The 24,411-nt window shown below is 48.6% G+C and overlaps 1 protein-coding gene across 1 annotated transcript in view; it reads right to left on the bottom strand.

Annotated features, from left to right (window-relative positions):
- Window positions 1–24,411, bottom strand: part of VAX2 (ventral anterior homeobox 2) — a 98,517-nt gene that overhangs the window by 43,247 nt on the left and 30,859 nt on the right. The window contains 1 exon segment of the mRNA XM_033159600.1: window positions 6,610–7,169. Within this exon segment, the coding sequence (XP_033015491.1) occupies window positions 6,610–7,169 (560 nt within the window).

The raw sequence follows: 24,411 nt of genomic DNA, 5'->3' as shown, positions 1-24,411 counted from the left end.
AAGGAAGCGGCGCTCTCGAGCGACCGAGGGGGGAGGTCTCCGCAAGCTCTTGATTCTTGAGACCGAAGCAGTTAGGCACATTTCGAAACCGTAGAGATCATTGGAGTCGCTGGGCCAGAAAGGCTAGAAATACAAATCACACTCAGATACACACATATAAACCTGCGGTGGTTTTGAAAGTGAATCTAAGACTGAATCTAAGAGTGGGTCTTCGCCTCTGCGTAAAAGCGTTGCAGAGCTGCGTTTGCGCGCTCGGGCCTTGATCACAATCCGGCAGAGTTCTGGGCATTGATCCCAAGGGATTCCTTTTTATGGAACTGCCCCCCCTTCGTGATTTTGACCCCCCCCTTTTGCCTCCATTTTGTCAGAGCTGGGGGTGGGGGGCTTTGCGGCAAAATGGAGGAGATCTTACAGCGCGAAGCGGAATCTCCTCCGGTTCTTCATTTCTCCTTTAACTTTTGCAGTCCGGATCAAAATCAGGAAGGATGCTGCTGGAAAAGGGAGGCGCGTTCCGGTTTCGAAGAGGGGGAGGAGACGAGGAGTTGGGAAGGCAAGTGGCGTGGGAGAAATGGTCCACGAAGGCCTCTGGCTGCTTGTTTGGAAGAGCAAACGCGGCTGCTCCACGTCCTCAAAATGGCACCGGGGGCGCCTGGAAGCAGGTTTCGAAAAGCGAGAGGCGTTCGCGCAACAGAGAAAAGCGCCCTAGAAATCATGATATGGTCAGAATTAGGGCTTGTTCCTTTATTCCTCTTCGGCCGACACCAAGATGGGGCCCGATCCAGCTGGTCGGACTCTTCAGCAAGGTCTCCTCGGACGCCAGGGGCCTTCCACTGCTGGGTTCCTCGGATGTAAAGTGCAGCCACAATCCACGGGAAGGAAATCAACAGACTTTCGAACGCCTTTTCGTGGTGTGTGATTTTAAAAGGCCTAAATATTTCCATTTTATCGTTTGTTTGTTTTTAAAAATCATATATGAAAGTTGTGAACTGTAAGCGATTTAAGCCAGTGGATATAGGACGGGTCCTATATAAATTATATATAAATTAAAGAAGTCGTGTGTCCCCCACCCAAAACACCGCCAAGGCAGTGTTGTTGTTGTTTGTTGTTCAGTCGTTCAGTCGTGTCCGACTCTTCGTGACCCCAAGGCAGTGTTAGATATTTGCAAATAAATCACCGATCTGTTTACACACGGCAGGATTTTAGATAGCACACAACCTGTGCAGAAATAAAACCGCATCACGTGTCCTGGGGGTGGCGGCGTGTTGTGGGCAAGGAAAGCAGGCGAATGCACTTGGCTTTGCTGGCAAGCGAGCACTGGGCCCGATCCACCCAGAGCTAGGCGCTTTCCACAGGTGGGATCTCAACGCGCGCTTAACCCTCTCATTTAAAGTACTTAGGGTCGCCCGGCTCTTTTGCGGCCTGTACCGCTTGCCCATCGCGGATACTAGCTACCAACGAGACCCTCGTTTCCCCCTCTAATTCCACTGTGCAATAATCAGTCTGCCTACCTACCGACCCACCTACCGGCCTAATCTGTCTCGATAACTTAGTTTCAAGACAGGCTGATTAGGATCTGACGAGGCACGTCCCAGCCCAACGAGCGTCCAGGCTTTTGCTTGCTAAAGTGTTTGGCAGGGAGCGCAGGCAGGAGCTTGTAGTATAAGCGTCCTGGTGCCCTCGGGTTGACCCCGGCTTCTCTCAAGGTATCCGGTGCATCCTCCAAACGTCAGCTTTAAAAATAAGGCCAAACCCTGGAACACACTCCAGTTCCACACACGTAGGCACGCAAACATTAAACGGGCGCACACGCGCGCACAAACTCGGGTCCCCTTTCCTCCCCGCCCTAAATTCCCTCCAGCTGCAGCAGCAGCCCGCCCCCCAAGATGCAAAAATTGAGATCTGCCCTTACACAAAGCCATGTGCCTCGCGGAAACTAAACAAACCCCACCTCTCCATAACGTCCTAGGGCGAAATTGACATGATGAAACTGAAACATACAAGAGGCCTCCTTGGCTTGTTCCGCCCCCCCACCTTGTGTGTGATGCCAGAGGCAGGCCAGACGCCCTCAGAAGCAGGTCATCTGTTGACTGACCAAGTCTGGGGAGGGAGAGTGGGGGGGTCCTACTAAGAATTTATGTGTGTTAATGTTTTGTTGGAAGCTGCCCGGTGTGGCTAGGGCAACCCAGTCAGATGGGCGGCATATACACAACATATTATTACTGTATTATTATTATTATTATTGTTGTTGTTGTTGTTGTTGTTGTTGTGTTGTTGTTGTTGTTCTCTGTCAGTAGGAAAAGAAACAGGGGACGGGGGGGCTTTTAAACAAGTGTCTTCCACAGAGGACTAAAAGAGGAAGCCTTAGAGGAAGAAGGAAGGTTGGTTCGTAGTTAGGGGCATTTTTCTAGAGAAGAAAATTAAGGGGTGCCTCCGCGTTAGGGGGAAAACAGAGGTGAGCGAGACTCAGGGACCGCAGGGAGGAGAATGTGCGCGCGCGTTTTAATGCAACTTACATAAAAAGATCATGGGCCTAAGAGGTTAGGTTACACAACTGTCTCTAGCAAATGGTCGTACATGTAGGTGGAGAGCGAAATCGAGAGACGGGGAAGGTGCAAGGGAGGCTTACAAATACACACCACACACACACCTTGCGCAACCAGCTATATTTCATAACTGCTCTGTTGAGCAAGGCCAGCTCTACTGACCAGATTTCCTCTCTGTTTCTCCAGTGTAAGGGATCCAAGCGATAACTCTGGGCAGGTCAGCGCGGAAGATCTCCTGCGCAGGCAAGCGCGGTTATTCCCACCGGTTCTGGCGCAGGAGACCTTCCCAGTGGATTGGTGCCCTGGAATCAATATGACTTTCAAAGCTGTTTTTCTTAGCCTCGGTTGTGTCCTCAAATGATAGCGAAGGTCAACTCAAACCCCTGCCATTTACCTCTCACCCCTCTGCTTTCTTACGCATACAAATACACAAATCCTACTTTTTTAATTAAAAAAAACCCAATAAAATCATCAGTGGAATAAATACCATCTTTGGCAAAAGCCACCGCACCCTGCAGGGTTAGATAAGGCGAAGGCTGCAGCCCTGCACACGCTTTCCTGAGGGTAAAGAGCCTAACGGGAAACGACGGGACTTGTCTGAGTAGACACGTGCAGAATTGCACTGCAAGCTGCCTAACCAAAGCAGGGCACGATCCAGCCTCAAAGTAAGCGCCTTCGCGTAGATTTCGATAGGAGACACTCGAGTCTCCCACCGAAACCAACGAAACTATCCCAAGTGCCTGGGCAATCCGACTGAATCTTGCCCCTTCTGACCAGATCCCAGCACCCATTTGAGGTTATCTGGATCTAAGTTGATTTCCACTCCCGTTGAAAATAACTGCAAACAAAGCGTGCCAAACGGCCAGGCCTCGGGGTGCAAGCGAGCCTCTCTCTATTGCCTATTAAATTTATTTCCATATGTGTGTGCATGTGAATTTAAATCAATCACTTATTTTAAACAAATAATGCACATTCCTGTCGCGGTGGCTCTGGAACGCTCCACGGGTTTTTGTGTTTTGTTTTGTTTTGCAATTTTCTCCGCGCAAATGTCAGGGAGTCTGCAGGGCGGTGTGGATCCGTCCTGTTTGACCACCGAGAGTGACTCGGCGGTGTGTACAAACGCACAGTACTTGCCTTCAGACCTATGGCTCTACGGCTATCTAGCCATCCTTCCATCCATCCGCCAGTTCAAACACGCATCAGCCATATATTCCCAGCAAGCAGGCGAGGAGGAGGACGGAGAAAGAGACGGCGACGCGGAAATCTTTCTAAAAAACCACCTTGAATTCGCGCAGGCTTCGAGGCTAAGCTGGGGAAACGGAAAGAGAAACGGATGAGAGCGAGCGCGCCACGAAAAAAAGATGGCTGGGGGCTTCGCTGGGTGGCCCAGACGGCGGAGACGGGAGAACAAGGGCTAGGCAGGAAGCAGAAATGCCCACATTTATCTTCCTCCTTCTGTGAGATTTTCTGCAAATATTCGCCGTTTAGGCCCAGGCTTCGTGCCTATCTCTCAGGGGCAAATTATCTTTACACACACACTTTTCAAATCTGCAGAATTCAAGCCGTACCCCCTCTCCCGCCTGTTCCTCCTCTTCAATTTGGGTGGGTGCGAGAAAGACATAGAGGTTGCGGGCGAGCTTGAGGGGGACACAGGGCCGGTCGCCACTTTAGACAGGTCTCCGATCTTTTCGCTCCCTCCATTGCAAATATATATATATATATATTTAAAAATCTTTGCAAGGAGAATACACCTATTGGCTTCAAATGTTTCGTTGGGAAGAAGACCTCGTTGCAAAAGGAGATAAGCAGTTGTGTTTGTGTGCGCGTGCATGTACGTGGAAGGACTGGTGTCTCTAGGGCGCCGGCAGTAACCGGCAGTAAAACAATGAAGGGCCGTGGTTTTTCAGGCCCAGCAGACAAGGAGGGCTTTCTCGGCCCTTTCCTTTCCTTTCTCTTTCCCACCCTCTCTCCCTGCTCTCTTGGGGATGCATCTTGGCTATGGCTCCTCCGCCACCGCAGCCCTTAGGGGTGTTTTTTTTTGTTACAAGGGCCAACTCCAGAGAGGATCCGGACCCTGCTGTAGAAGTCACCAGCCGGCCCTCGCCAGGCCTGCAGCCCGCCCGAGATTTCTTTCGGAGAGTCTCCAAAGGCCTTGGAAGGCCTCGGAAGAAAAGCAAAAAGTTGCATGGATGCATTTCTCAGTTATCACCCGCGATTCCTTTATTTAATTTCCCCCGCCTGCTTCGAGCGCAATGTGGGCGAGAGGCGAAGCAACAACAAACTCATCTATCTATCATCGCGAAACGCAACGAAGGAGAAAAACAACGAAACGTCACGAAACGAAAATAATTTGATTCGGGCGGGCGGGAAAAGAGGACGGCTCAATCGAGTAAAATATATAGCAAATGTAGCTGAAATGTGTGTTTGTGAGAAATAGATTCACGCGCCTCCAGACTAAATCTCATAACAAGGATACCTGATAAGCAAGCATGGGGGGGGGGGCGAGAGAAAGAATGGGAAAACACAAACCAAGACAGAGATTTATGATTTATGGCGTGCATCTAATGAAGATTGCCATGGTTTTTAGTATTTACACACACACACACACACACCAAGACCGATAGATTGAAAGATAATCGGGAGAGAAAAATTATGGCTGTGTGAATCTTCTAGTGCTGCAAAACTGCTACTGCCATCTTCAGCAAAACCAGCTCTGAATTGAGAGAATATTCTTTGTGCTTCCTTTGGATTCAGTCTATTGTGCGTCTACAGGGTAATAATTCGGCCTTCGTAACGGGGGAAGTATTTTCAGCTTGGAATCTCCAACGAAAGGGTCCCCCCCCCCCGCGCGCCCCTTGCCCAACCCACTTTCTGTGGGGTCCCGTCCCCACCCTCGAAAGACTTGGGCAAAGGGTTGAGCCCCTTTTGAGTGCGCAGAGCCCGGGAGTGTCACGAGCAGAGGGAACCCAGGGGGACGTTTCCAGCCTCTGCCTTCCTCCCAAGAGCTCAGGCAGGATGGATGTGTGTGCGAGAGGAGAAGGGGGAGAAAATAGCTTTTGACTTGCTGGTGCTGCAGTGACGCTGTTTTCCTGCGACAACAGCTTGCCAGCCAAGGCAGCCACCTGGAATTATTATTATCCCGCGCACACGCGTTGCCCCCCAAAGACGTGCAGCTCCGGCAAAAGGGGCCAGGTCGGGGGAGAGAAAGACGAAAGGAAGACCATTTCCCTTAAAAAAAAAATCGCCTCCATCTGCTGCTTCTATTGCACCCCCACCCCCCCCGTGCCATTGCCTGCTTGGAATGTCCCAACCTCCCCCCCACCCGCGCCAGAGAAAACCTCCAGCCCAAATCAGCCCCCACCCCACCCGCGCCCTTAGCAATAACCATGCGATCGGACTTCTATCGCTAGCTGTGCCCCTTCCTAGCTCCATCGGGAGGGTCCTGGAAAGGAGTATATGGGGCCAGATTTTTTGGGGGGCGGGTAGGGATGTGATGGGAAGTAGGGATACATGGGTGGCGAGGAGGGCCGCTTTTTTGGAGAAGGGAAAATATTAAAGGAGGGTGAGATGCGGAGGGGGAGGGGAGATGATGCCTGGCTGGCTGGGCGGTGGGAGGACACAATTGCAGCCCAGCCACGGTTGGGGACAGTGAACTGGGCAGCCGAGACCCGGCGGGATCTCAAGAGGGAGAAGGAGCTAGGGGGAAATGGGAGGGCAGAGTGTGGCTGGAGGCGATGGTAGGATTGGTGCACATCTTTGCAGAAAGACAGAGGTGTTCTGGTTTTTAAAATGCCCCCCCCAGAACAGGTGTCCCAGGAAGCGTGAGAAAAGGGTCCAAAATTGGGGTGGGTGAAGAAGTCTCCGGAGCCGGACTTAATAATAAAATAATAATAATAATTTATAATTATATCTGGCGACAGATGTGGAGAAGGGGGAGGTAGATCGCAACCGCGCGGGGGCGGGTCGGGATACATGCAGCAGGTGTGTGTTTTGGTCGGAGGAGTTGGGTTTGGGATCGGAGGATGGAAGGCCGGGGTACAAGAGTCGGGGGGGGGCTTTCCCTTACCTCGCACCAGGATCCGGCGGCAGTAGTCCGCCTCGCCCGCCGAGGGCTGGCTCTCCGTCTCCGGGGCGCACTCCTTGGAGGAGCCGGGGCTTGCAGCCGAGGTCCCCGCCGTCAGGTCCTTGATTCCGCCTCCTCCACCTCCTCCTCCAGGAGCCCCTCCGCGCAACTTTGAGCTCTCCAGCGCGGCTGCGCGCGCTCCTTGTCCCGGGCTCGCTCCGGGGCGCCGCCGGGGTCCCCCAGGAGGAGGGCGCGTCGGCCAGCCTCGCTCCCCCCATCGCTCATGCCTGGGGGCGCCCCGGCCCGGGGATGGAACATCCGCCGGCTTCCCCTCCACTTTCCCCCGCTCCTCTTGCTGCCTCCCGTTTGCGCTCCCCGAAAGTGGAGGGTCAGCAATCGGGGGCCGGGAAGCCCAGCCAGGCGACCCAAGCCGGCAGCAGCAGCAGCATGGTGCTGGAGGCGGATCTGCCCCCCAGTTTTCCCCGTCTTGAGGTGTCCAGAAACCCCCTCGCCTGGATTGCTTTCTTCCTTTTCCAAGCTGCGGCTTTCCCGGGAATGCTCTCCTTTAGGAAAGGTGCAGAGCCCAAGGGTGTCAATCGGGCAGGCGAAGAGTTAAAAACTTTCCCCGCTCGGATCCAGGCTCCTGGGCTGCCCCCACCCCCATTGAAACTGCCGCTGCCCCTCGGCTCGGCAGCCCCGGCCAAACTTCACCGGTCCGGCCTGCTGGCGAGAGCTTCCTGCCGCCCGGTTCCATCCCTATCTTGCCTTCCTGCCTTCCTGCCTTCCTCTCTCTCTCCCTCTTTCTCTTTCTCTCCCTCCGTCTCCCTCTGATGAGCAAAGGCAGAAAAGGAGGACCAGGCGCGAGAGGCGAGAGCGCAGCTAAGCGAGCCCTCCCTCCCTCTCCCTTCCCTCCCTCCGGCTTCTCTCTCTCTCTCTCTCTTCTCCTCCTCTCTCTTCTCTCTCTCTCTTCTCTCTCTCCCCCCCCCCGCACTTCATCCTTCCAGGTTGGACCTTCCGCGGATGGGAGATCGATGCGTCTTTGGCAACGTGGGTGGAGAGAATTTCGGCGTGGGGGGGGGGAGGCGGAGGGATGTGGGGGAGGTGGGAGGGATCCGGCGCTGAAGAGGAGGAGGAGGAGGAAGAAAAAGAAGAAGAAGAAGAAGTGGGAAGGAAAGGAGACAATCCATAATTCCTCTCCACCCACCGCTTGGTTGTTGTTGTTTTTTCCCTATTCCCAATTCCGATTTATTTGTTGAAGGAAGGAAATCCCTCTCTCTCTCCCCCCCCCCCACACGCATACACATTCCGTCCCTGGCACTTTAATGTTCCTCTGAGGGGCGGGGGGGTGGGGAAGGGGGAAGCAGAGCGAGCTGGGGATAAAGAGCCAGGCGTGGAAGGGAAAGGAGCGATTTCAAATGGACTGGCGGCCACACACGTAATTTCCTGCTCGCGAGTCCCTCGCCATTCATTGGCAAAACAAAGAATCGCCACTCGGCTCTGCACGCATTCTCACCCCCGCTCCGCAAAGGAAAACTCCCCACGGGTTTGGACTTCGTTAAAAGAAACATCTCCAGGGAAGAATAATAATAATAATAATAATAATAATAATAATAATAATAATAATAATAATGCAGCGTAAGGAACAATTGGTAGGCTTGCTTAAAGCTCCCCTTCGGGCAACTGTGAGGACAAAATAAAAAGGCAGGAATGCGTTATCTTTGTCCTGCTGTAAAGTGAATTAAAGGGCGCCAGTTTCAAGCTGTTGCTCCTGTCAAAGAAAAGGCAGCTAGTCAGTTTCAGGCTCTGAATGCTTGGCCAGTTGGGGCAAAGTCCGTTTCAGCAGGCCGAGCGAGGACCAGGCGGGCGCTCCTCTACTCTCGCCAGAAAGACTTGGGGCGAGGAAGGCCCCTCCGGGAGATGGATGGATGGATGGATGGAGAGCTGAATGGCGCTTCTGGTGTTTTTGTTGTCGCTGTTTTCAACAGACGGGTGAAAACGTCTCGCCCACTTTGGAAGGTGCCTTCTGTTCCCGCTTCATTAGGGGAGCGCTGATTATTATCATTAGCAGGGCGCTTGAAAGGGAAATGGAAGGATTGGCGTGATCCTGAAGCATTTTCTTTTGAAAGAACAAGAGACAGAGGAATCGAGGGTGCTTTTCGGATTTCTAAGCAACCTTTTAAATAGATAGATAGATAGATAGATAGATAGATAGATAGATAGATAGAAGCTGGTAGGGGGATAATGTGGGTGAGGCGGGTTTATTTGGGTGGGGAGCCGATTGAATTGTGTGTCCATAGAGAGAAGTGATTTCTCTAAGCCCCCGCAAACGTCTCCCACCACCTCTGCAAATGTCTCCTTCTCCCTGTTGCTCCAACACAGGGAGCTGTTTTTGCAGGACCGAAATGGGCCGTTTGTGTGTATTTTCACCCCTGCTCCTCTCGAGTGACAGCCTTCCACCTACAGGTGGGTAGCCGTGTTGGTCTGCCATAGTCGAAACAAAATAGAAAATTCTTTCCAGTAGCACCTTAGAGACTCAGTTGGTCTCTAAGGTGCTACTGGAAAGAATTTTCTATTTGTTTAGCCTTCCACCTGACTGACAAGTGATCCTGGGATTTGTGCCTCTCCCCTCCCCTTCGCTTCCACCCGGAGTGATTTGCTTTCTGGACTGTGGGTGGTGGGAAAGGGGAGATGAGCAACTCTGCAAATAAATGATACAGCCTCTTAGGTCCAGCTGCCCGCTTCTGCTTTGATTTGTATGGCCTCAGCGGCTGCGCATCTAGAAAGCGGTAAAACCCGCAGCCTAAAAATACATATATCTGAACTTGCTTTCACTGGTGTGATTCGCAGCAACGCTCCTCCACCGACTGACTCCTGAGCCAGCTAACGGGACTGGGACCCAGTCGAGGGAACAAGCCAGTCTCGAGTCCCTGAAGCCCCACTGCTTCCAATGGAGGCCAGTAAAGGTCAGGTATAGCTAGATTGGGACCCTTGGTTGGCTGGCTTGGCGTGGCTCCGGCTTGCAGGCACGGGCCAAGCTGGGGATCACGGAGATTTCACTTTCCGATCTCCTAGTAAACAGGGCATGTTTCTTCTGCATGTTTACTCAAAAGCAAATCCAGCTTACATGCTCCTGGTAGGCGTTCCCAGGGTTATGTATATCCCAAGAATCCCTTTCTGGCCCGGATACTTACCCTCCCTCACGCCCTAGAAATTATTAGAAGGCTTTTGCTGCATCGTAGGAAATGCCCGAGGATGGCCCTTGCTTGACCCGCCCGCAGCAGCATTCAAGGCAGCGGGCCCTTTGCAGCCAACTGTGGTTCAAAATGCTGCCTTAAATTACTAGTATTATTCTTAACTTCAGAGATTGGGATGGTTTCTCCACAAAAAATTATGAATATTTGGAATTGTGCGGGTGTTTACGTTTTGTGTATTTAAAATATACGCGAAAAACTCTGCCGGAGATGACGATGGAACCAAAGTTGCATCGCCAGCCTACGATGGTCTACTTGGGTGTAAGCCCAAATTGTCCAAGGCGTACACAGGAATGTATAGCCCAGAGCACAATCTCGGCCTCTTTGCGTATCCAGACCAGTTAAAACTCTCCAGTTGAAAGAAACCGGGGAGAGGCTGTCTTCGTTCTTGGCTTGGATGGTGTAAGAGGCGCGGGGAACCAAACCTAGGCAAGCCGGTTTCAAACCCGGCTCTCGCCAACGAGAAGTTCTCCTGCGCAAGCCCCGATGCGATGACCCGGGTCCCCCACAGCTCCAGTGCATTTCCTACGAAGACGGAGGGAGAACTGCGCAGGAGAACTTCCCTCTAAATTGGGCCAAAGGTTGCAGCGCCTCGTAAGGACTTCGGCGCTCAAGCTTCTCCCTGCTATTTTCTTCCTTCCCTGTATCGACTTACAGAGAAATAAATACAATAATTATTTAATAAAGATTTAACACACACACACCAAAATAAGCCAAGAAATAAAGAGACACGTTTCCTTTCATTTTTCAAGCGCTTTAAAAGCCACTTAGAATGCTTGAATGCGTCCTCGGGATAATGTATTTTCAAATAAAACCAAAATAAACCTCGCAAAACGTGTTTACTAGGCAGACGGGGAAAGGGGAGGGGGAATGAAGAAAGTTCCAGATATTGGTTTAGGCAGAGATCAGCTTTTATTAGTCACGCGAAACGTCGAGACGCAAACGACTCGCTTCTTTTACAGGTAAAAAGTCAAGGCCCCCGGAGGACACCGACCCAGACCGAAGACCACCGTCTGCCGCTCTTCTAGCTGGAGGTCAGCATTTGATCTATTACAGTTTTGGTCAGTTGCGGTAACTTCAGGGACGTGACCTAAATCCGGAGTGACTACCAATTCCGAGGGAGTTTGCTTGCATGCATGCCTTACAGTCGAGATGGTGTCTGCTTGGAATATCAGTTTCTCGAAAATATTCGCTTTTAAAAAACACGTATGTGTGGCAACAGCACAGGCACAAACACACTTCTGTTCCCTTTTGCCGTCGTCTTTCCTTCCTGCACGTGCTTAGCTCTCTCATTAAAGCGAACGGCGCTGAAAGTGCTGGCAGGATCGTAACCCAGCGTGTCTGCAGGATGGCATCCCATCCCTTCATGTTTGAATGCTTCTCACGTGCTGATTATTACTCGGCCCCAGAGCTGGAATGGTCGGTCGGTGGAATATGTATGGGGGGGGGGCGAGGATAATCATTTCAGCTGTCAGGCGGGGCTGCTTTCTTAGACATTTAATACGATAAAGGGGGGAAAAATTAGCCTTCCACGTGAGGGGCTGCAGTTGTGGCATCGAATTACCAGAATCTCTTGGCAGGGCGCCTATCGCCGCCTCTTGCCAACCGCACCCTATATCGAAGCAAAGTGTTCCCAAATGTGCCCCGATCCAGAATCTATTTACTTGTTTGCTCTGTTGGACAAATGACTCGGGGGAAAAAAACAATTATCTCCCTGTATATCATCTATTAATCACGACCATCTCTTCCTTCCTCTTAGCCCGTCGTCTTTTTTGGGGAAGGCACATGTAGCTAAATATATTTTTAGCTTGAAGTTTAACTTACATGATAACCTTCTGATGCAGCCTTTTTACTCATAGGTACTGGTAAGCAAATTACTAGTAAGTATACTAGTTACTCATTTGTAGTAAGCAATATAGAACATATATGTAGTAAGTAATACAGAATATATACTAACATACAGGAAATATACTGGTGAGTATACTAGTTATAATCTATAATAAGTAATGCGAATAAATACTAAATATAGTAAGTGCAGACTAGCACTATAAAATACTGGCTGCGTCGCATTGTCGTTCCTAGCCTTTGAGTCTGCTTTCCGATTGACTTAAGGTCCGATAAATCCAGATGGCGCCAGCAAAATTAGACCTATTGGTATTGACTTGGAATTACTGTAGGCTACTGTATAATTATAGTGAGCAATACATTTATCGCAATATCCAAATTAGTTAAGGGACATTGAAAAACAAAACATTGGGTCAGCTGTAAATGAAATCTGCTCCCCCAAGTTCTGTGGTTTAATACAACCGATAACAGGATCACTTCTGTCTCAGAGTTAATACTCCAGCCCAACGCAGGGCCTTACGTTAGCCCGACTGAACGTTTTCCCCTCAACTTTCTTAAGGGCGGATCTTTAACCATCCTAGAAATGAACATTGCGGATGTTATTTGAGTGGCGCGGACACTGTAGAACTATTCTACATATTATTTTCTACTGTCACTGGACAACCAGCTACATAAACGCGTGTTATCCCCCCCCCCACTCTTTTGGGTAGTCTAACATCATGGCACAATTAAAATATCAGATTCTAGCTGTCTGATCTTAACCCGGAGGTAGCTCCAAGGGCGGCTGAATCCTGCACTAGTGTCTCTTAGAGAGCAGGAAGACACTCCAATGAAATTTTCTGTTACTACTGATGTATTTTTATGGGTGTTTTAAGATGGTTATCTGCAATGCCTAAAAAGGTTTGGAGAAAGAAAGAAAGAAAGAAAGAAGAAGAAAGAAGAAAGAAAGAAAGAAAGAAAAAGAAAAAAAAAGAAAAAAAAAAAGAAGAAAAAAAAAGAAAAAAAAGAAAAAAAAAAAAAAAAAAAAAAAAGAAAAAAAAAAAAAAAAAAAAAGAAAGAAAGAAAAGAGAAAGAAAGAAAGAAAAAAGAAAGAAAGAAAGAATACTAGTATTTCTTAATTCAACGCTCCCAAGAAAACAGCGTTAGGGACCCCTCCTTCATTTTCTTCGCTGGTGCGAAATGGACGCGACCTCTTTGCAATTTTACGTTCATTCATTGCTTCCGTTGCACAAAATTTTTACTTTGTATCCTCTTGGAACGCAACAGGGGAAAGACTTCGAGAAGGGGGAGAACATGATGGTTCGGGGCAAGAGCGGTTCCAAAGGAGCAGAGTGACCCTCGCTCTACACTGAAAAGGAATTAGGAGTCTCAGGTGGAACTCATGTCCTCTCGAGTCAGCGGCAGGCAACAGCAATCCAGGGAGACCCGGATCCCCAGCGATCCAACTCCTCCAAGTGAAAATCCACGCCTTTTCTGAGGGTTTCATTGTGGTTTTGAAGAGAGACCAGAAAGTCAGTGAGACTCTCTCTCTCTCTCTCTCTCTCTTCTTTCTCTCTTTCTCTCTTTCTCTCTTTCTCTCTTCTCTCCTCTCTGCGGCCAAGGTGAGGTCGAGCCGAAGAAGAGGCGCGGAGCAGAGGTTGCCTGGGCAGAAGCAAGTTTGGTGTGTCACTTTCTCGGAGCACACCGAGGTCGCCTCGGCAGCGTTTTGGTGTATTTCCGGTATGGCGTCTGAATGAGGTCACATAACGTCTCTTGACTGTATCTTCTTTCAAAATCATGAGTTCTCTCTGTGTAGACAGACAACGGAAACCGGTTTGATGACACGGAGAGAACTTCACGCAGCTTAATAATAATAATAATAATAATAATATAATAATAATAATAATAATTATTTTATTTGTACCCCGCCCATCTGGCTGGGTTTCCCCAGCCACTCTGGGCGGCTTCAACAAAGATTAAAAATACATTAAAATGTCACACATTAAAAACTTCCCTAAACAGGGCCTTAAGCAAACATTCGGTTCCTAAAATGCTAATTTAGGTGCTCTGGTGCTTTAATGGGAGCCATACACTCACACATTTCAATAGGATGGTGGGGATTGTGAACCAGAATGTGTAGGATTGCTGGGACTGATTTAAAACATTTCTATGCTGCCCATAGCTGTTGTTTTTAATGTTCAGGGCGTATACACACAGAGAGCTAGTATAAGGCAGTCTGAAAACAGTCATAGGATCCGGCTGCGCGCCGGTTCAGGCATCGCCTGTGTCCTTTCTGTGGCCTCGGTTCGGGCAGACTGAGGCTGAAATGTGCGAGGCGGCACCCCAGAGGATGAGCCATCTGAGATGGAGAGGAGAAGGGGAGTCCAAGAAGATCTGAGGCCCCCACCTGGCTAAAGCGGGGGGGGGGTGTCAGTGCCTGGCCGCCTGGAAGCCCCATGGACGAAACTGTCGGACAGAAATGTAAGGGCATAAGAGACGTTCGTGGTGATGTTGGGATCTTCAGGTGTGGAGGGTCTCTCAAACGCGAGGAACCTGAGCCCCACCTGGAATAAAACCCAGGAAATCTCAGCATTCCTCTGTAAATTATAAAAGTGCCCCGAGTGGCATTTCCGTTCTGCTGAATGTTTCACTGCGTATGTTCAGTTGCATCATTTGTGTGCGGGTCACTTTTCAGACTTATGCCCTTGGCTTTCTGGGCCAAAAATGGACTGCCCAGAGAGACAACATGTCGCTAAATAGGCGGTTCACAAACCAGGCCAAAGCGAAGTGAACTCGGACAAAATCGCCTGCTCGGCGTACGAAACAGGAACACCCAGGTGTGCACCCAGGTATACCTGCCTCTCAGTGCCATAAGGGAGGTTGGAGTTTGTAGCGCGATGATGCCCCGTCCGCACGCGCAACAAGATATTCTAGGCTGGTAACTTTACGGCGTGATGGTCTAATGCGCCTGTGGCACGTCTGAGCTGTACGCCTGGGCAAATAAAATTATGATTATACACCATGTTTCACACACAACTTTATAAAGGCTGAACTCTTGCAAGAGAGGCTTGCCCAAAACAAAGGCGTGCATTAAAAATCTCTGTGTTAGAGAATCCTGTAGCTAAACCGCCCAGGAATATTGCGGCGCCTCAAATGCCATCCCATTGTTTGATTATGGAGATGGGGTTATTGGTTTGGTTTGTTTGTCTTGTTTTTATTATGTGTTTGTGTTTTTAATCTCGCATTTTTATGCTGAGAATCGCCCTGGGATTGATTAAATAAATATAAGATAAGTTTTCGTGGACTGAAAGGCGACTCACTTCTCGGAAGCTTGCGCCACCATAAAATGGCGTGAGCCTGTAAAGATGCGACCAGATTCTGGGTTGTTCTTCCACACACTATAGAAGGCGATGCGTGTTCTGGAAGCCTAATTCTTTCTTAGAATTCCGGGCAAAAAAAAAAAAAAAAAATTTATCCAAAGCTTTACGGAGAGAGAGGCAGAGAAGCCCGTTGGCTCAGGGGGCGAAGAAATCGGCTTTCCCCGAGCTCAAACAGCAGGTCCAGGTAGGGAGGAGCCGAGAAAGCGGCCTCTCTCTGCCTGCCTTCCTGCTTGCTAGTCCGAATTGCCAGTCCGAATTGCCAGACTGAGGCAGCTTTTCAAGAGAAGGCTGGGACGGAGCCCCGATCTGGCTTTTCAGCATTTTCTGATATTGGGGTGCTCGTTGCTTCCTGTCAAATTATGGTCTTAAACCCACTGAAATGAGGAGATGGGTGGGTGGGAAGGAGTATAACCCCCCCCCCGCTCCCCGTCCATTTCCATTTTCTCCAAAGAAGCTCTGCTTTGCCGTCGTTGCGGTTCGCCACCCCTGCTCCTGTTTTAAAGAGGGGAAGACGAAAAGATGCCAGATAATATAGCTCTCCTGGTTTCCAGCGCTGCTGGTGCGACGAAAGGACTGAGGGGTTCCGTGTAGGATCCTGCTGGGGGAGCAGAGGAAGGGATGCAGCAGCGGGCCTCGGAGCTTGCCGGGAAAGGAGACGTGGCGTTCCCTCCGCAGAGCGTTTCCGCCTGTCCTGGAAGCCGAGGCCAGGGGCCTGTAGGAAAACGACGAGGGAGAGGAGCTCCTCACGAGCAGCGTTTTGTGGCCGTTACCCTTCAAGCTAGATTTCATTTTAAGGCAGGCTTTGAGGACAGTCAGAACCCATGTAACAACAACAAACAACAACAACAACCTCAGCCACTATGAGAACAGGGTGCTGCAAAAACCTCTCCTGAATTCTGTAATGTTAGGAATACAGTCGAATAGGGGGTTTGTTTTGCTCGACTCCCTTCCCAGAAATTCCCGAAGATCCGGAGGCGCTAATCTGGCTTGCTGGTTCATTGAATGGGCGCGATCCAGCCGGAAGGTATCCTGCGCAATGAACAGGAGCCGCGCAAGAGCACCGCAGCCTGCCGTTCACTGCAGTGGGAGACGTTGTCGACGGATTGGTGTCAATTACAGCTGGGGTGGGGGCAAGAAATTGACAAACGTCTCCCTCATTGGGATTCTCTTATCTTCCCTCTCGCTGCCTACTTCGCAGCCTAAGAAAACGCCGACCTGGAAAGTGTCTTATTATGACACCCTCTTGCAGGGCCAAAAGAATAAGGTCGTTCGAATGGCGGCATTCCTCAAGATTTGGGAAGAATTCATCTTGCAGAGGCGTGTTTTAGCCACCCTGCAAATGAAGCTGCAATTCTGTTGGGGGGAAAGCCGGTCTGAGAGCCTTGACTGGGCTGCGGGTTTTGAGAAGCGCTGGGAAGGATAATGTTTTTTTAAAAAAATAAATAAAAACAAACCAACCAACAAACCGAAAGCAATCTGGCTAGATTATAGGATGTTTCGGCTCTGGAGACGGAGGTTGCTGTGGGGGCAGGAAGGAGAAAGAGAACGCTATGTCTGCCAAATAGAGAAAAATATTCTCCAGGAAAATCCGGGCAGAGAAGGAGGATTAAATTGGTCACCAATCGCCGAACAGTAGACGTGCCGCGTCCATTCACATCTCCTGGGTGGTGTAGACTAGCAGCCTGGGTGAGAATTAAGCAGCCCGATTGACGCACACTTATTCTTGAGAGTAAGTCCACTGACCCCAATGGACCTGCCTCTGAGTAAGGCCAGTGCATAGGCTTGAACTGCATCTGCATTTTGCATTGAAAGCCAATACGCATAAAACACATTTAGAGTACCCCGAGTCCCCCCAAAGTCCCGGGAACTGCAGTTTGGCCCCCCCAGAGCTGCAAGTTCCCAGCACCCTAAACTAACTATGGTTCCTGGGATTCGTTGCGGGGAGCCGTGTGCTTTTAAATATGCTTTAAATGCATGGTCGCGCGCGCAACAGGCATTGTGGTTAGGCCGCTTTAACTGAAGGATATCCATGCCTCTGCTCCGCCATCCAGGATTCCCCCCCCCCGCCCCCCGCAGTCTTGCTTACAAACCTTTGCTGCTTTCAGCTCTCCAAGGGTGACCTTATTCTCCTGGGTGTCAATGTTTAGGGCCCAGTCTACTAGGAAGCTCTCCTGGGCGTCGTCCTATTATCCACCCCAGCCCCTTTCAGGTTTAAACCCTGAAAAATAAAAGCAGCGGCGCTGATTATTAGAGACCTGAATGGTAACCAGGGGGGAAGCTGCATTCTCCCTTCCCTCCTCCTGCCTCCGGCTCCTGACTCGTGTGCGCTTGAAATTCCCACCCCGAACCCCAACGCTTCTCGGTTACCCCGTCTGTAAAATGGGTACAAGAGCCTCTGTCTTAACAGCACAGCGCTGTGGAGCCTTTTAAAAAGCATTTCGCCGCGTTAAACTCGTCAGAGCTGCTTTGTTGCGAGATACCACCCTAGAGAACTCGCTAATCTAGTACCCTGCACCCAAGGGAGGCAAATCGCAGCGCCCCGGAAGTGATGGGCAAGGCGTGGGAAAGACAACCTGTTGTTTATGCCCAATAACTAACTTTGCAATTGAATCACGGGATCATAAAATTGTAAAGTTGGAAGAGACCCCCCCCCCAGCCACCTAGTTCAACCCCCTGCGGAGCAGGAACCACAGCTGAGGAAGAGGTTGCATGGAAACGATCCTGGTTCACGTTAAGCGATTTAAAGGATGCCATCTAACCCGAATTTCTGGAAGGGAAAGAGTCCGGGTGGAGTCAATGGGAGTATTTTCTCAAGTAACGGGATTAGGCTTCAGCTGTAAAAATTTGCCATGAAATATCCTAAACAGGCACCGTAGATATTTAAACCAAAAAAATGGGGCTGTCTGAATTGTGTGGGTTTCACCTGAGAAGACTGACGCGTCCGGAGTAGGGTCTCGAACGCCCCACTTTCCCAAAGCCTCAGGGCCTGGGTGGGCGAACCGCCTGGGAACCACGTGCCCTGCTGTTCTTGAAGGAAGGAAGCAGGGATAGAAATGTGTGTTAAAAAATGGAAATAGAGAGATTTATTATGGCAGGTTATTTTTGGATAAGATGGATCAGAGGCAGGCAGCGAGGTTCCTCGAGGAACGGTCAATAAGGAAGACACACACACACCCAGCAGGCAGTTCTCCTGCGCAAGTCCCCTTGAAACGACTGAACCGCGAGAAGATCTGTCTGTAGATCTCCTGCGCCAGCCCCACTGCAATGAAGGCGAACTCCCCAGGCATTGGATGTCTTGCGCAGGAGAGTATCCTGCCTTAGGTCTACTGGTACTAAGAATTCTTATTTGGAAGGAAGCGCAGGACAGGATCCAGACATGCTTAAATCACTGGGAAATCCCATTGTACGGACCTCCGGAACGAATTAAGTACTTAACCCGAGGTACTACTGTAACACACACACACACACACAGAGAGAGAGAGAGAGAGAGAGAGAGAGAGAGAGAGAGAGCTCCGGGTCTCAAAATGGAGGGAATGAACTACAACAACTCTACCAGCGTGTTCACAAGTTCACCTGACTGGTAGATCAGATTTAGCAGGTCTTAGTCTGAGGGTAGCGGGCCGCTGCTGGATCTCTGGGAACAACGTGTTCCAAGCACTACTGAGATGTTAACACAACATACCTGGGAATTAAAACACTTAGACTAAAATTAAAACAAGGCTGCAAAACTACACATGCTTAAAAGGTAAAGGTAAAGGGACCCCTGACCATCAGGTCCAGTCGTGTCCGACTCTGGGGTTGCGGCGCTCATCTCGCTCTATAGGCCGAGGGAGCCGGCGTTTGTCCGCTATTTCCATCGAAATCAAGAGCTCTTCATTGAAAAAAAAGTTTAGGAAGTGTAACGCCCTCTTCTTCTCTTTCAGAACTCAGACATGGAATCAGTTCCTGCGCCCTTGCTGCTCTTTGCAATTTCTTATGCTTACCTTCGTGGTTCTGTTTGGAAAGCAAACTGAAATAATAAAGATTTTTTTTAATTTATACCTCGCCCAGCTGGCTGGGTTGCCCTAGCCATTCTGAACGAGATAGCTTTTTTAAAAAACACCCAAAGGTTTTAAAGTGGATTTAATTCTTAATTCTGAGGTGAGAGAAGCTGGTTAAAAAGGAGAAGACGAGGAAAGGCGGACGCAGATTTACAGGGAAGAGGATAAAATACTCTCAGAATGTTATACCTGCAGTTAATTGACAGAGAAGGAGGCCAGAGGGTTGCTCAGTCGCTCTCGAGAGCCAGGAGGCGACCCTCTGCGGATACCAGCTAGACAGGAAAGGTCCTGTGGCCGAGGAAACCGGCCTTTTACTGAGCCAGACCACTGGCCTACCGTGTAATTTGCTATGGTCTACCCTTCATGGATCACTGCCTTGTCGTGGCGAAGGGGCTTGAATTACTCAGGCAAGCTATGGACAGGTCAAGATGGACAGGTCATAGCGGAGAGTTTGGACCAACGTGATCCACCTGGAGAAGGAACTGGCAAGCCGCTCCAGTATCCCTGCCAAGAAAACTCCATGGACAAAGACAACAGGCATATAAAAGATATGACGCTGGAAGATGAGCCCCTCAGGTCGGAAGGCGTCCAACTTGCTACTGGGGAGAGCGGAGGACAAGTACAAGTAGATCCAGAGCTGATGAAGCGGCTGGGCCAAAGCCGAAAGGACGCTCAGTTGCGGATATGCCTGGAAGCGAAAGGAAAGTCCAATGCTGTAAAGAAAAGTATTGCATAGGAACCTGGAATGTAAGAACCATGAACCTTGGTAAGCTGGATGTGGTAAAAAATGAGATGGCAAGAATAAACATTGACATCCTAGGCATCAGTGAACTAAAATGGACAGGAATGGGCGAATTCAGTTCGGATGACTATCATATCTACTACTGTGGGCAGGAATCCCGTAAAAGAAATGGAGTGGCCCTCATAGTCAACAAAAGAGTGGCAAAAGCTGTACTGGGATGCAACTTCAAAAATGATAGAATGATCTCGATACGAATCCAAGGCAGTCCTTTTAACATCACAGTAATCCAAGTTTATGCACCAACTACCAGTGCTGAAGAAACCGAAATTGATCAATTCTATGAAGACTTACAACACCTTATAGAAATGACACCAAAGAAGGATGTTCTTCTCATTATAGGGGATTGGAATGCTAAAGTAGGAAGTCAAGAGATAAAAGGAACAACTGGCAAGTTTGGCCTTGGAGATCAAAATGAAGCAGGGCAAAGGCTAATAGAGTTCTGTCAAGAGAACAAGCTGGTCATCACAAACACTCTTTTCCAACAACACAAGAGACGACTCTACACATGGACATCACCAGATGGGCAACATCGAAATCAGATTGATTATATTCTCTGCAGCCAAAGATGGAGAAGCTCTATACACTCAGCAAAAACAAGACCTGGAGCTGACTGTGGCTCAGATCATCAGCTTCTTATAGCAAAATTCCAGCTTAAACTGAAGAAAGTAGGAAAAACCACTGGGCCAGTAAGATTCAATCTAAATCAAATTCCTTATGAATACACAGTTGAAGTGAAGAACAGGTTCAAGGATTTAGATTTGGTGGATAGAGTACCTGAAGAACTGTGGATGGAGGCTCGTAACATTATACAGGAGACAGCAACGAAAACCATCCCAATGAAAAAGAAATGCAAGAAAGCAAAGTGGCTGACCAATGAGGCCTTACAAATAGCGGGGGAGAGAAGACAAGCAAAATGCGAAGGAGATCGTGAAAGATACAGGAAATTGAATGCAGATTTCCAAAGAATAGCAAGGAGAGACAAGAGGGCCTTTCTAAACGAGCAATGCAAAGAAATAGAGGAAAATAACAGAATGGGAAAAACCAGAGATTTATTCAAGAAAATTGGAGATATGAAAGGAACATTTCGTACAAAGATTACCACAATTAAGGACAAAAGTGGAAAGGACCTAACAGAAGCAGAAGACATCAAGAAGAGGTGGCAAGAATACACAGAGGAATTATACCAGAAAGATATGGAGGTCTCATACACCCCAGGAAATGTGGTTGCTGACCTTGAGCCAGACATCCTGGAGAGTGAAGTTAAATGGGCCTTAGAAAGCCTTGCTAACAACAAGGCCAGTGGAAGTGATGATATTCCAGCTGAACTATTTAAAATTTTAAAAGAGGATGCTGTTAAGGTGCTGCACTCAATATGCCAGCAAGTTTGGAAACTCAGCAGTGGCCAGAGGATTGGAGAAGATCAGTCTACATCCCAATCCCAAAGAAGGGCAGTGCCAAAGAATGCTCCAACTACCGCACAATTGCACTCATTTCACACGCTAGCAAGGTTATGCTTAAAATTCTACAAGGCAGGCTTAAGCAGTATGTGGACCGAGAACTCCCAGAAGTGCAAGCTGGATTTCGAAGGGGCAGAGGAACCAGAGACCAATTGCAAACATGCGCTGGATTATGGAGAAAGCCAGAGAGTTCCAGAAAAACATCTACTTCTGCTTCATTGATTATGCAAAAGCATTTGACTGTGTCGACCACAGCAAACTATGGCAAGTTCTTAAAGAAATGGGAGTGCCGGATCACCTCATTTGCCTCCTGAGAAATCTCTATGTGGGACAAGAAGCTACAGTTAGAACTGGATATGGAACAACTGATTGGTTCAAAATTGGGAAAGGAGTACGACAAGGCTGTATATTGTCTCCCTGCTTATTTAACTTATATGCAGAATACATCATGCGAAAGGCTGGACTGGATGAATCCCCAACCGGAATTAAGATTGCCGGAAAAAATATCAACAACCTCAGATATGCTGATGATACTACCTTGATGGCAGAAAGTGAGGAAGAATTGAAGAACCTTTTAATGAGGGTGAAAGAAGAGAGCGCAAAATATGGTCTGAAGCTCAACATCAAAAAAACTAAGATCATGGCCACTGGTCCCATCACCTCCTGGCAAATAGAAGGGGAAGAAATGGAGGCAGTGAGAGATTTCACTTTCTTGGGTTCCATGATCACTGCAGATGGTGACAGCAGTCACGAAATCAGAAGACGCCTGCTTCTTGGGAGAAAAGCAATGACAAACCTAGACAGCATCTTAAAAAGCAAAGACATCACCTTGCCGACAAAAGTCCGTATAGTTAAAGCTATGGTTTTCCCAGTAGTAATGTACGGAAGTGAGAGCTGGACCATAAAGAAGGCTGATCGCCGTAGAATTGATGCTTTTGAATTATGGTGCTGGAGGAGACTCTTGAGAGTCCCGTGGACTGCAAGAAGATCAAACCTATCCATTCTCAAAGAAATCAGCCCTGAGTACTCACTAGAAGGACAGATCCTGAAGTTGAGGCTCCAGTACTTTGGCCACCTCATGAGAAGAGAAGACTCCCTAGAAAAGACCCTGATGTTGGGAAAGATGGAGGGCACAAGGAGAAGGGGGTCGACAGAGGATGAGATGGTTGGACAGTGTTCTCGAAGCTACTAACATGAGTTTGGCCAAACTGCGAGAGGCAGTGAAGGATAGGCGTGCCTGGCGTACTCTGGTCCATGGGGTCACGAAGAGTCGGACACGACTGAACGACTGAACAACAACAACAACAACCCCAGTGTGCGGTGCTGCCCCCTGGGGGTGGGGCAGGGCTGGAGATGTAAATGTCTGTCAGACATGGAAAACCCAGTCTCAGTTTTGCTAAACTAATCAAACTGAACAGTTTTATGGGATTTTGAATGAACGTGCCCTCAATTATGACTAGTTTGAATCTCCTGTTATTTACCTTCCTTAGCAGGTCGTGGAAACAAAAAAATAAGAATGCTTTTTATACAGTGGGGGAGGGGTGAGTTTATGGAAGCGAGTGGGTGGCAACCCCCCCCCCCAAATGGAAACCGCTGGTCTACACTTTTCAATCTTTTTAAAACCAGGCTCCAACTTCAATCCAAACCCCCATGTCTTAAACTATATATTACTATGATGGTAGTAATGCTGTTAAATCTCATTAAAAAAAAAATCTTATTAAAAAAAGACCCACCCTAGAACGAGCCATCACTCGGAACTGGGTCCCAACCCGCCAGCTGAAGACCATTAATTTACACTGACTGGGTCTGCAGGGTTCCAGAGGGGTGCCTTCCCAGTCCCATGTTGAGGACCTAACATTGGACCTTTTGGGTGTAAAATGTGGGATGTGAAACACAAGAGCAGTCAAATACAACATTCCTAGAGTGGACATGAAAGGGAATCGCTGAGTCAGGGCTTCCTGTTTCTCCTGGGCTGAAACAGACTTCCTCTGCGTAACCAGAGGTGGGTGTGGCCTCTCACCTGTGCAGGTAAAGACAAAAGCACAGGGGCTAGACTCCATCTTTCTCTCTTTTCCACTCGCTTTCAAAGGAGCAACATGTGCTTAAGCAAGATGAAGGAGCTATCGCCCTTAAGGATTAGTCTCCTAAAGTACAGGTGAAACTCGAAAAATTAGAATATTGTGGAAAAGTTCATTTATGTAAGCATTTGTTTTCATTAGCTACTGGAGTTTAATATATGAGATAGACTCATGACATGCAAAGCGAGATATGTCAAGCCTTTGCTTGTTGTAATTGTGATGATTATGGCGCACAGCTGATGAAAACCCCAAAGTTGAGATTGTTAATTTGGGGTTCTCATCAGCTGTATGCCATAATATCACAATTATAACAAATAAAGTCTTGACATACCTCGCTTTGCGTGTCATGAGTCTATCTCATATATTAGTTTCACCTTTTAAGTTGAATTACTGAAAGAAATGAACCTTTCCACGATATTCTAATTTTTCGAGTTTCACCTGTATATTATATTTTCTAAGCTAAAAGTCTGCCTTCTGGGATCCGATTGTGAACAGATGATACTTGTAAGTAAACTCTTTATACTTTTATAGAAGACTGTGTCATGTCTTATTTTAGGAGGGAATTAGAAAGGGAAAATACCAGGACAGTATTATTACAGAGGTTCTAGCGAATCTGCTGTGTGCGTTTAAAAAGGGGAATGAAAACTCTTAAGTTCTAGGACTTGTTAACACAAATTGGAATAGGATATAATAAACAATATATCCTCTCCTGCATCCCTAAACATTCCCACATAAAACTGCTGCTGGTCCACTGAGCTGCAGCCTTTGAGCAGAGGGCCTTGTCAGTAGTGGCACCTACCCTGAGGAACGCCCTCCCCATCACATGTCAAGGAGAAAAGCAACTATTCAACCTTTAGAAGACATCTGAAGGCAGCCCTGTATGGGGAAGTTTTAAATGTTTGATGTTTTATTGTGTTTCTGTATATGCTGGAAGCTGTCCAGAGAAGCTGGAGCGACCCAGTCAGAATGGTGG

The sequence above is a fragment of the Lacerta agilis genome, chromosome 9, assembly GCF_009819535.1.
Source record: "Lacerta agilis isolate rLacAgi1 chromosome 9, rLacAgi1.pri, whole genome shotgun sequence".
NCBI lineage: Eukaryota > Metazoa > Chordata > Lepidosauria > Squamata > Lacertidae > Lacerta > Lacerta agilis.
The sequence above is the reverse complement of the archived record's forward strand: the minus strand, read 5'-3'. Positions and strand labels throughout refer to the sequence as shown.